The sequence below is a fragment of the Mobula birostris genome, unplaced genomic scaffold, assembly GCF_030028105.1.
Source record: "Mobula birostris isolate sMobBir1 unplaced genomic scaffold, sMobBir1.hap1 scaffold_268, whole genome shotgun sequence".
In the NCBI taxonomy this organism is placed as follows: domain Eukaryota; kingdom Metazoa; phylum Chordata; class Chondrichthyes; order Myliobatiformes; family Myliobatidae; genus Mobula; species Mobula birostris.
The window spans coordinates 628,795-642,715 of NW_027275732.1; the positions used below are offsets into that span (position 1 = coordinate 628,795).

At 47.3% G+C, this 13,921-nt stretch overlaps 1 protein-coding gene across 1 annotated transcript in view; it reads right to left on the reverse strand.

Moving 5' to 3' along the window:
- LOC140192800 (autophagy-related protein 2 homolog A-like) overlaps positions 1-13,920 on the reverse strand; it is a gene marked incomplete at its 5' end in the record, with an annotated part of 161,929 nt that extends 148,009 nt beyond the window's left edge. Inside the window, 2 exons of the mRNA XM_072250278.1 lie at positions 3,597-3,783; positions 13,823-13,920. Of these exons, the coding sequence (XP_072106379.1) occupies positions 3,597-3,783; positions 13,823-13,920 (285 nt within the window). The remainder of the gene's footprint in view (positions 1-3,596; positions 3,784-13,822) is intronic.
- Between the last annotated feature and the right edge of the window lies 1 nt (position 13,921).

A 13,921-nucleotide genomic window follows, 5' to 3' on the forward strand; every position in this document is an offset into this window, starting at 1 on the left:
CAGCCAGTAACGGGATGTCAGGCCATTACTACACTCCAAGCTACACCCAAACTTCCATTTTCTGTTACACATTATAGCATGTATCAAGGAGGAATCAGAATTAATTCTCTAACATACTTTAAACGTACACCTTCTGGTTTTAGGCTCCTCCCCTCTCCTCAATATTGATCTTATTTATTTCCTGTGGCTTTATAAACCTCTCTACAGTCACTCCTCAGCCTCTACACTCCAGGGAAAACATCCCACCTCTCCTTACAACGAGAGCCCTCCAGTCCCAGCTCCAGTTGTCTCTGCATCCTTTCCAAATTTCTGTAGACGCAGAGTGGAAAGTTCTACAAAAAGTTGTGTATTCAGCCCAGTCCATCACAGGTGAAGCCTCCTCACCATTAAGCACGTCTACAACATGCAGTGCTATTGCAGGAAAGCAGCATCCATCATCACGCTCTCTTCTCGCTGCTGCTATCGGGAAGGAGGTACAGGAGCCTCAGGTCCCACACCACCAGGTTCAGGAACAGTTATTACCCTCAACCATCAGGCTCCTGAACCAGTGTGGATAATCTCACAACAATGAGCCAATTCCACACCCTCCCTACAGACTCATTTTCAATGACTATGTTCTCAGTATTATTTTCATTTGTATTGTTTTGCACATTGGCTATTTGTCCGGCTTTTCGTTATGTTTTTTTTAAATTCTATTGCAGTTCTTTTCTCCTGTGAATGTCTGCAACTAAACTAATGTCAGGGTGGTATATGGTAACAAATTCGTACTTTGATAATAAATTTACTTTGAATTTTGAACTTTCCAGATTCATTACACTCTCCCAGTCTCAGTCGCATACTTTCAATAACCTGCACATGACAGAGACAAATTTCTGACAAAAAAAGTCGAAGACTGACACCAGACCCCAGGTAACGTGAAGATAAACCTGGGGAGGCTTTGACCTCTGGTCCAAGTGGTTGCACTGGCTGCAGCTGAAGAGCACTGCTGACTGCTTACTCAATCCCCTCCGCTAGGTTAATCCCTGGAGTTACGTCTCACCCAAAGGAGGTGTGAGGTGCTCCTTCCCTCCGCTAGCCTGCAGGTCACCCTTGGGCAAGGTATAGCTCCTGCTTAGCCCCTGGTCAGGGTCACGTGAAGCCGTGGGATCAGGTGGTGGACGGTCGTATGAGCAGCCGGTGCAGATCACAAGTCCTGGTTATGTGACCACTGACACCAGGCAGACAATCTCTGACGAGTATTGGTAATGATTGGGGTCACCCAACTTGTAAAAACACTGCCCAGAAGATGGCAATGGCAAACCACTTCTGCAGAAATATCTGCCAAGAACAAACATGGTCATGGAAAGACCACGATCACCCATGTCGTACGACACGGCAGATAATGACGAAGATCAGGACAATCCTATTGGAATTGTGCCTCAGTTTCCAATCTCCTCTCTCTACCAGCTTAGTGACTCAGAATTTCACTCTGATCAAGTGGAGAATGCCAGTGACACTCAGCAGGTCGGGCAGCATCTGTGGAGGGAGAGACAGCGTTAACGCTGCAGGTCGGTGAACTGGGAAAGGGGTGGCGAGGAGCACGGGTTTGTTTCAGGTGGCAGAGGGAATGCCTTTGAATTGGGGGGGGGGGGTGGCCACAGCTGTTGAGGTGACAGAGCTTGTCGCACATGGGGGGGGGGGGGGGGGTCTGGAATTTGGAACTTGCTGCCTGAGGTGTTGCTGGAAGCAGAGACTCACACTATACCAGCATCTAGACCAGTGGACCAGGGGCTCCCAATCTTTTTTATTCCTTGGACCCCAGGCTGGGAACTAGTGCTCCAGATGAGTCTGTGAATCGCCAAGCAAGAGGCGGCTCCATGGGGCAACGGGACAAACTTGGGCTAGTTTTGTATTTGCCCAGTCTCTGTTCTTTTGTACACCGGCTGTCTGTCCGTCTTTGTGTGTGGCTTTTCACTGTATTTCTTTGTCCTACTGTGAATGCACGCAAGAAAGCAAATCTCAGGGTTGTATATGGGGACATATGCGTACTTTGATAAATTTACTTTGAACTTTAGTTTGTCCAACCTCACCTGACACCCTTCTCTTCCTCAGAAATTCAAACGCTCGCCCAGATGCTTTTCAGACGCAAGTCTCTGCCTCCACCACGCCGTCAGGTAGCATGTCCGAGATTCAAGGCTCTGTCACCTGGACAGTGTGGGCACCCCTTCTCAAAGGCATTCCCTGTTCTCCCGTCAGCCACCTTAAAGAAGCCCATTCCACCCCCTCCCTCCCTTTCCCAGTTCACCGACCTGCACCGTTACACTGCCTCCCCACCTCCCCCCTCCCTGCAGATGCTGCCTGACCTGGAGTGTCCCTGCATTTTCTGTTCAGTCAGGAGCGGAGCTCTGAAAGAGGTCGAACAGATGACGAGAGTAGACAGCTGGTATCTTTTCCCCAGGGTGGAAATGCCTCATATCACAGTGCAAGCTTTCAAGCTGAGAGGGGTTAAGTTCAAAGGAGATGCGTGGGCAAGGTTTTTTTTTGGTTAGGCAGTAGAGTGGTGGATTTCTGGAATGAGCTGTCTGGGGTGGTGATGGAGGCAAATATGATAGAGCGGGGCTGTAGTGGAGAGCGAGGAAGACCAAAGCTTGCAGAGTGATCTGGACCAGCCGGAAAAACAGGCAGAAAAATGGCCGATGGAATTTAATGCAGACAAGTGCGAGGTGTTGCACTTCAGTAGGACCAACCAGGGTGGGTCTTACACAGTGAGGGGTAGGGCACTGAGGAGTGTTGTAGAACAAAGGGGTCTGGGAATACAGGTCCATAATTCATTGAAAGTAGCATCACAGGTAGATTGGGTCATAAAGAAAGCTCTTGGCACATTGGCCTTCATAAATCAAAGTACTGAGTACAGGAAGTGGGATGTTATGTTCTAGTTGTATAAGACATTGGTGAGACATAATTTGGAGTGTTGTGTTCAGTTTTGGTCACCTACCTACAGGAGAGATGTAAATAAGATTGAAAGAGTGCAGAGAAAATTTACAGGGATGTTGTTGGAATTTGAACTGAGTTATAGGGAAAGATTAAATAGGATAGGACTTCATTCCTTAGAAAGTAGAAGAGTGAGGGGAAATTTGATAGAGGTATACAAAATTATGATGGATATAGATAGGGTAAATGCAAGCAGGTTTTTGCCACTGAGGTTGGGTGGGACTACAAGCAGAGGTTAAGGCTGAAAGGTAAAACGTTTCAGGGAACACGAGGGGAAACTTCTTCACCCAGAGTTCTGAGAGAGTGGAACAAGCAGCCAGTGCAAGTGGTGGATGAGAGCTCACTTTAAACATCGAAGAGAAGTTTGGACAGGTACACGGGTGGGAAGGTATAAATGCCAAGTCGATGGAAGTAGGCAGATTAATGGTTCGGTAATACAGTCGTGGCCCTGGGACTGTGCCTTGCAGAGCATGTTGGCTTTCCCTGTACACACAGGTAGCACGATAGTATAATCTTGGCGATTGCATCCAACACCAAGACGCCGGTGCACTCTCAGAGGTGAGATGCTCAGCCCTGTTAATGTGCTTACTGCCCATTGCACCTCTGTTCCTTATTTCAGTCCTCACCTGCGGTAGAGGCGATGATAGTGGGGGTTCCACTTCCTGCTCAAAGACATCCTCGTAATGTAGCAGCACACCGGAAAACTGTAGCACCTTGTGAACGAACGCAGGGGGCTGGTGGATGTCGATGGGTATGGGGTCCTTCTTCGATGTGCTGACTGAGTCCTTCACAGCTTCGTCACAGTACTCCAACCTGCAGACGAGGACATGTTAGAACTGCCCGCCGCACAATGAAGAAACAGCCCGCTCCACAGACGGCTGCCGGGGGTGGAAACCAGATTACCAGTGGTTTCCTAAGAGCAGCAAAGTAACTGTGGACCTCAGCACCCACCAGTGGGATCTGATGAGGCCCAACTGCAGGACGCAAGCACCACAGAGCCACACACAGAACAAATCGCTCTCCCATTTTAGGCGCAAGCACGAGGAAATCTGCAGATGCTGGAATTTCAAGCAACATACATAAAAGTTGCTGGTTCTTTTTCACACATTCTTTTTCTCTCTCTCCTTTTTCTCCCTCTGTCCCTCTGACTATACCCCTTGCCCATCCTCTGGGTTTTCCCCCCCTCCCCTTTTCCTTCTCCCTGGGCCTCCTGTCCCATGATCCTCTCATATGCCTTCTGCCAATCACCTGTCCAGCTCTTGGCTCCATCCCTCCCCCTCCTGGCTTCTCCTATCATTTCAGATCTCCCCCTCCCCCTCCCACTTTCAAATCTCTTACTAACTCTTCCTTCAGTTAGTCCTGATGAAGGGTCTCGGCCCAAAACGTCCTAGAGATGCTGCCTGGCCTGCTGCGTTCACCAGCAACTTTTATGTGTGTTGCTCCCATTTTAGGACTAATTTTACAATCATTAATGCCTAGAAGTTTAATTTCAATGGGGGTCCATAATTCATTGAAAGTGGCTTCCCAGGGAGAAAACTTTCAGCAAATTGGCCTTCATAGATCCAAGTATTGAGTAAAGGGGATGGGATGTCATGTTGAAGTTGTATAAGACATTGGTGAGGCCTAATTTGGAGTATTGCGTGCAGTTTTGGTCACCTACCTACAGGAAAGATGTAAACAAGATTGAAAGAGCACAGAGAAAATTTACAAGGAAGTTGCCAGGACTGGAGGAGCTGGGTTATAGGAAAAGATTGAATAGGTTAGGACTACATTCCCAAGAACATAAAAGATTGAGGGGAGATTTATTAGAAGTATACAAAATTACGAGGGGTATAGATAAGGTAAGTGCAAGCAGGCTTTTTCCACTGAGGTTAGGGGAGACTACCGGAGGTCATGGGTCAGGGGTGAAAGGTGAAATGTTCAAGGGGAACATGAGGGGAAACTTCTTCACTCAGAGAGTGGTGAGAGTGTGGGACGAGCTGCCAGCACAAGTGGTGGATACCAGCTCGATGTCAACATTTAAGAGAAGTTTGTGTCGGTACATGGATGGACTGCTGTGGTCCCAGCGCAGGTAATGCAACTAAGCAGATTAAATGGTTCGGCATAGTATGGACGGGCCGAAGATCTATTCTGGGCTGTACTTTTCTTTGGCTCAATGACAATGTAAGTAACAATCCCTTCCAAAGCAAGAAGATTGTGGGGGGACTGCCAAGGTAACCTTTTCAGCATTGCTCAAACAAAAGCAAAATTAACAAAGACTCTTTAGTGAGGGAATGGGGAAATGACATGGGCCTATTTTTTTTAAATGCATCACTTGCTTTAGCAACAGCATGGTTCCTCTGGGTTGCGTGGGAAAGAAAATAAAACCCCCTCCCCCCTTTATACTGTTCCAAAGTACATACATGTCACCATATACAACCAGGGGGTTCATTTTCTCGTGGGCATACTCAGCAAATCTATAGAATAGTAACTATAACAGGATCAATGAAAGTCTGCCCAACCAGGGCACTCAACAAGAGGGCAGAAGACAATAAACTCTACCACCGCAAGTATAAATAAACATCCAGAACATGAGATGAAGAGTCCTTGAAAGTGAGTCCGTTGGTTGTGGGAATATTTCAGTGATGGGGCAAGTGAAGTTATTGTCAGACATGTTCAGAACAAAATAAATTTAAAGATGGCTCAAAATTAGACGCACAGCATTAAGTGATCATATTTACAGCAGTGGAACTGGAAAAGGACCACCTTCTCCAGTTTTGCTGAGGTTTCATATTCATTCATTACGTGTCGTGCCATATGACCTGGGCAACCATGGTATTTCCAGAACCATGATTGTTCTTGGCAAATTTTTCTACAGAAATGGCTTGCTGTTGCCATCTTCTGGGCAGAGTCTGTACAAGCCAGGTGACTCCAGTGATGATCAATACTCATCAGACGTTGTCTGCCTGGTGTCGGTGGTCACATAACCAGGACTTGTGATCTGCACCGGCTGCTCATACGACCATCCACCACCTGCTCCCATGGCTTCGGGGGGCTAAGCAGGTGCTACACCTTGCCCAAGGTTGACCTGCAGGACAGCGGAAGAAAGGAGCACCTCACTCCTCCTTCGGTAGAGGCGTGTCTCCAGCCCGCCACACACAGGTTTTACTTTATTTATTTATTTAGAGATAAAAGACGGACAGCCCCTTCTGGCCCAATCATCCCCACCATCCAGCATCCCCACGGCACAATTCACAACGACCATCCCACACCACAATTCACAACGACCATCCCACACCACAATTCACAACGACCATCCCACGGCACAATTCACAATGACCATCCCACAGCACAATTCACAACGACCATCCCACACCACAATTCACAACGACCATCTCACACCACAATTCACAACGACCATCCCACACCACAATTCACAACGACCATCCCACACCACAATTCACAACGACCATCTCACGGCACAATTCACAACGACCATCCCACACCACAATTCACAACGACCATCCCACAGCACAATACACAACGACCATCCCACGGCACAATTCACAACGACCGACCCACACCACAATTCACAACGACCGACCCACACCACAATTCACAACGACCATCCCACGGCACAATTCACAACGACCATCCCACACCACAATTCACAACAACCATCCCACACCACAATTCACAATGACCATCCCACAGCACAATTCACAACGACCATCCCACACCACAATTCACAACGACCATCTCACACCACAATTCACAACGACCATCCCACACCACAATTCACAACGACCATCTCACGGCACAATTCACAACGACCATCCCACACCACAATTCACAACGACCATCCCACACCACAATTCACAACGACCATCCCACGGCACAATTCACAACGACCATCCCACACCACAATTCACAACGACCGACCCACACCACAATTCACAACGACCAACCCACGGCACAATTCACAACGACCATCCCACACCACAATTCACAACGACCATCCCACGGCACAATTCACAACGACCATCTCACACCACAATTCACAACGACCATCCCACATCACAATTCACAACGACCATCCAACACCAGAATTCACAACGACCATCCCACACCACAATTCACAACGACCAACCCACACCACAATTCACAACGACCATCCCACACCACAATTCACAACGACCATCCCACGGCACAATTCACAACGACCATCCCACACCACAATTCACAACGACCAACCCACACCACAATTCACAACGACCATCCCACGGCACAATTCACAACGACCACCCCACACCACAATTCACAACGACCATCCCACACCACAATTCACAACGACCATCCCACGCCACAATTCACAACGACCATCCCACGGCACAATTCACAACGACCATCCCACACCACAATTCACAACGAGCAAACCACGGCACAATTCACAACGACCATCCCACACCACAATTCACAACGACCATCCCACACCACAATTCACAACGACCATCCCACGGCACAATTCACAACGACCATCCCACACCACAATTCACAACGACCATCCCACACCACAATTCACAACGACCATCCCACACCACAATTCACAACGACCATCCCACACCACAATTCACAACGACCATCTCACACCACAATTCACAACGACCATCCCACACCACAATTCACAACGACCATCCCACACCACAATTCACAACGTCCAACCCACACCACAATTCACAACGACCATCCCACAGCACAATTCACAACGACCATCCCACAGCACAATTCACAACGACCATCCCACGGCACAATTCACAACGACCATCCCACACCACAATTCACAACGACCAACCCACGGCACAATTCACAACGACCAACCCACGGCACAATTCACAACGACCATCCCACACCACAATTCACAACGACCATCCCACGGCACAATTCACAACGACCATCTCACACCACAATTCACAACGACCATCCCACAACACAATTCACAACGACCATCCAACACCAGAATTCACAACAACCATCCCACACCACAATTCACAACGACCAACCCACACCACAATTCACAACGACCATCCCACGGCACAATTCACAACGACCATCCCACACCACAATTCACAACGACCATCCCACACCACAATTCACAACGACCGACCCACGGCACAATTCACAACGACCATCCCACACCACAATTCACAACGACCATCCCACACCACAATTCACAACGACCATCCCACGGCACAATTCACAACAACCAACTCACAGCACAATTCACAACGACCATCTCACACCACAATTCACAACGACCATCCCACACCACAATTCACAACGACCATCCCACACCACAATTCACAACGACCATCCCACACCACAATTCACAACGACCATCCCACACCACAATTCACAACGACCACCCCACAGCACAATTCACAACGACCATCCCACGGCACAATTCACAACGACCAACCCACAGCACAATTCACAACGACCATCCCACACCACAATTCACAACGACCAACCCACGGCACAATTCACAACGACCATCTCACGGCACAATTCACAACGACCATCCCACGGCACAATTCACAACGACCATCCCACACCACAATTCACAACGACCATCCCACACCACAATTCACAACGACCATCCCACGGCACAATTCACAACGACCATCCCACACCACAATTCACAACGACCATCCCACACCACAATTCACAACGACCATCTCACGGCACAATTCACAACAACCATCTCACGGCACAATTCACAACGACCATCCCACACCACAATTCACAACGACCAACCCACACCACAATTCACAACGACCAACCCACAGCACAATTCACAACGTCCAACCCACAGCACAATTCACAACGACCATCCCACAGCACAATTCACAACGACCATCCCACAGCAGAATTCACAACGACCAACCCACACCACAATTCACAACGACCATCCCACACCACAATTCACAACGACCATCGCACGGCACAATTCACAACGACCATCCCACGGCACAGTTCACAATGACCATCCCACGGCACAATTCACAACGACCATCCCACGGCACAATTCACAACGACCATCCCACACCACAATTCACAACGACCATCCCACGGCACAATTCACAACGACCATCCCACACCACAATTCACAACGACCATCCCACATCACAATTCACAATGACCATCGCACACCACAATTCACAACGACCATCCCACGGCACAATTCACAACGACCATCCCACACCACAATTCACAACGACCAACCCACACCACAATTCACAACGACCATCCCACACCACAATTCACAACGATCAACCCACGGCTCAATTCACAACAACCATCTCACGGCACAATTCACAACAACCATCCCACAGCACAATTCACAACGACCAACCCACACCACAATTCACAACGACCAACCCACAGCACAATTCACAACGTCCAACCCACAGCACAATTCACAACGACCATCCCACAGCACAATTCACAACGACCATCCCACAGCAGAATTCACAACGACCAACCCACACCACAATTCACAACGACCATCCCACACCACAATTCACAACGACCATCGCACGGCACAATTCACAACGACCATCCCACGGCACAGTTCACAACGACCATCCCACGGCACAATTCACAATGACCATCCCACAGCACAATTCACAACGACCAACCCACACCACAATTCACAACGACCATCCCATGGCACAATTCACAACGACCAACCCACACCACAATTCACAACGACCATCCCATGGCACAATTCACAACGACCAACCCACAGCACAATTCACAATGACCATCCAACCTACTACCTGGTACATCTTTGGACTGTGGGAGGAAACCAGAGCACTGGGAAATATCCACAAGCTTACAGGAAGACTCCTCACAAAGTTCTGGTCAGTGATGACCAGTGCTTTCACTGATAAGACCTGCTAATGACGACATAATTACACACTAACACTGTAGAAACTCAGCAGGTCAGGCAGCATCTTTGACAGAATCAACACTCGATGTTTCTGGATTCTGCTGAAATGAGGATCATTAATATTGAAATGACAACTGTTCATTACTAAAATAAGAATCATTTACAACTGAAATAAGGTCCCTTTAAGATGAGGAGAGGCACAGATCGAGTGGATAATCTGAGACTTTTTCCAAAGGTAGAAACAGCTAATACAAGGTGTTATAATTGGAGGATTCAGCATGACATCCAAAACTTTAACAAACTCCGATTGATGTGCGGTGGAGAATACAGTGCCTTAAAAAAAACATTAACCTCCACCCACCCCCCCGGAAGTTTTCACGTTTTAATGTTTTACAATGTTGAATCACAGTGGATTTAATTTGGCTTTTTTATATCCTGATCAACAGAGAAAGACTCTTTCACGTCAAAGTGAAAACAGATCTCTACAAAGTGATCTAAATTAATTACAAATATAAAACACAAAGTAATTGATTGCATAAGTGTTCACTCCCTTTAATATGACACATCAAATCATTGCTGGTGTAGTCAATTGGTTTTAGAAGTCACATGGAGATCTGGTTTTGGAAACATGCGCGCGATAATGGTGTTTTAATTGATTGTAGTAAAATTAACCCTGTATTCAGAAGGTCCAACTGCTGGTGAGTCAGTATTCTGGCAAAAACTACACCATGGAGACAAAAGAACACTCCAAGCAACTCCCGAAAAGTTTACTGAAAAGCACACGTTAGGAAATGAATACAAGAAAGTTTCCAGGTCACTGAGTATCCCTTGGAGTACAGTTAAGTCAATCACCAAGGGATGGAAGAATATGGCACAGCTGTAAATCTGCCTAGATCAGATCATCCTCAAAAACTGAGTGACCGTGCAAGAAGGGGCCAGTGAGGGAGGCCACCAAGAGACCCATGACAACTCTGGAGGAGTTACAAGCTTCAGTGGCTGGGATGGGAGAGACTGTGCATACAACAACTGTGGTCTGGGTGCTTCACCAGTCACAGCTTTATTGGAGAACGGCAAAGTGAAAGCCACTGTTGAAAAATAACTCGCATGAAACCTTGGCTAGAGTTTGCCTGAATGCATGTGAGAGACTCTGAAGTCGGCGGGAAGAAGGTTCTATGGTCTGATGAAACCAAAATTGATCTTTTTTGGCCATCAGATTAACATCACTCTATGTTTGGTGAAAGCCAAACACCACACATCTTCAAAAACACACCATCCCTACCATGTGGGGATGTTTCACTGCAACAGGCCCTGGATGGCTTGTGAAGGTAGAGGGTAAAATGAATGCAGCAAAATACAGGGAAATCCTGGAGGAAAACCTGATGCAGTCTGCAAGAGAACTGAGACTTGGGAAAAGATTTGTTTTCCAGCAGGACAATGACCCCAAGCACAAAGTTAAAATTGCACAGGAATGGTTTAAAAACAACAAAGTTAATGTCCTGGAGTGGCCAAGTCAGAGTGCACACTTCAATCGAATGGGGAATTTGTAGCTGGACTTGAAAAGGGCTGTTCACTCACGATCCCCATGCAATCTGACAGAACTTGAGCAGTTTTATACAGAAGAATGGGGGAAAAACTGCAATGTCCAGAAGTGCAAAGCTGACAGAGACCTATCCACACAGACTCAGGCTATAATTGTTGTCAAAGGTGCATCTACTAAATACCGACTTGAAGAGGGTGAAAACTTATGCAATTATTTTGTGTTTAATAATTGTAATAAATTTAGACCAATTTGTTTTCACTTTGACATGAAAGAGTCTTTTCTGTTGATCAGTGTCAAAACAGCCAAATTAAATCCACTGTGATTCAATGTTGTAAAACAATAAAACATGAAAACTTCTGGGGGGCGGGGAGGGTGAATATTTTTTATAGGCACTGGATATTGGCTGGTTGCAACGCCGCCTGGTATGGTACCAACAAAGCCTTTGAACAGAAAATCCAGTCCATCACATGTAAAGCCCTCTCCACCACTGAACACAGGAAAGCAGCATCCATCATCAGGGACCCCCACCACCCAGGACACGCTCTCCTCTCACTGCTATCATCAGGAAGGTGGTACAGGAGCCTCAGGTCCCACACCACCAGGTTCAGGAACAGTTATTACCCCTCAATCATCAGGCTCCTGAACCAGTGAGGATAACCTCAACTCTGAACTGATTCCATCGGGAAGGTGGTACAGGAGCCTCAGGTCCCACATCACCAGGTTCAGGAACAGTTATTACCCTCAACCATCAGGCTCCTGAACCAGTGAGGATAACCTCAACTCTGAACTGATTCCATCGGGAAGGTGGTACAGGAGCCTCAGGTCCTAAGATGGGCAGTATTTCATAGATTCTATGGTTATTATTCTATATATTTATTGAGTATGCCCAGAAGAAAATGAATCTCAGCGTTGTATATGGTGAAATACAAGTTCCCCGATAATAAATTTACTTTGAACTTTGATCATGGTCATTGTTTACATAGTTACATACATATCATATCTACATAGGTCAGCACAACATTGTGGGCTGAAGGGCCTGTATTATGCTGTGCTATTCTATGTTCTAAAAAATCTTCTCCAAGGTTCATCACCTCATTGTAGTAGAGAAGCTTGTGAGTTCCTGAGATCCCAAGGTAGGACCGCCCATGGCAGTAAGGTCAAAGGGGAGGATCCAGACAGAGGCCTCAACAGCGGAGCTGGCAGAAGATGATGACACATCACAACAGCAGCGAAGACAGAGCAAAGCTGCTGCAGTGATGGGTCCCCAGTCCTTTGCACTCCACGCTACTGGACCCTGACCCTGACCTGTCAAGGACTGTGCAGTGCTGCCCGTGCATCAAGTTCCCATTGTTAAACAAAGTCATGCACAGTTATTCTCCATTTATGCGGATGCCAGATCGTCATCTACAGCCACCTGAGGACCCACCAGTAGACCACTCGTTAGGAGAACATCAAACTCGCCTTGAAGACCCACCTGAGGATCCACCAGTAGACAAACCTTAGGAGAACATCATACTCAACTTGAGGACCGACCAGTAGACAACCCTTTAGGAGAACATCATACTCCACTTGAGGACCCACCTGAGGATCCACCAGTAGACAACCCTTTAGGAGAACATCATACTGGAATTAAGGACCCACCAGTAGACAACCCTTTAGGAGAACATCATACTGGAATTAAGGATCCACCAGTAGACAACCCTTTAGGAGAACATCATACTGGAATTAAGGATCCACCAGTAGACAACCCTTTAGGAGAACATCATACTTGACTCAAGGATCCACCAGTAGACAACTCATTAGGAGCACATCATACTCCACTTGAGAATCCACCAGTAGACAACCCTTTGGGAGAACATCATACTGGAATTAAGGACCCACCAGTAGACAACCCTTTAGGAGAACATCATACTGGAATTAAGGACCCACCAGTAGACAACCCTTTAGGAGAACATCATACCCAACATCAGGAACAACCTGAGGACCCACCAGTAGACAACCCTTTAGGAGAACGTCAAACTCGGTTCCAGTGATCGCACTGCCACGTTCTAAAATGGAAGAATTTGGTGCAGTGTATTGAAACAGTTGGACAGAGTGGATGGGATATTTAGAAAGTAAGACGAGTGCTGTTGGTCTGATCGGAATATGGGAAACCACGGTTGTTGGGAATAGTGGGAGTGTGGTATTGGAGATCTCAAGTTCTCCGGTCAATTCCTTCACTACGAACTATCTTCAAGAGGAGATTTTCATCTGGAACCCTGGTCCTATAGAGTTTCACAGCTCAGACTCCTAGACCGATCCCCAATCAGCACCCAAGGGGCCCACCCAGTCATACCACTGCTCTCAATCAACCCCACAGCTGAACGGGTGTTGCCACTGACCTCTTTATGTGCACCTCCAGGGCCACACCAGTCCTGGAGCCGTCGGGGGTGTGTTCTACTCGCACGATGGTATCCAGGAACGTCACTTTTATCTTCCTC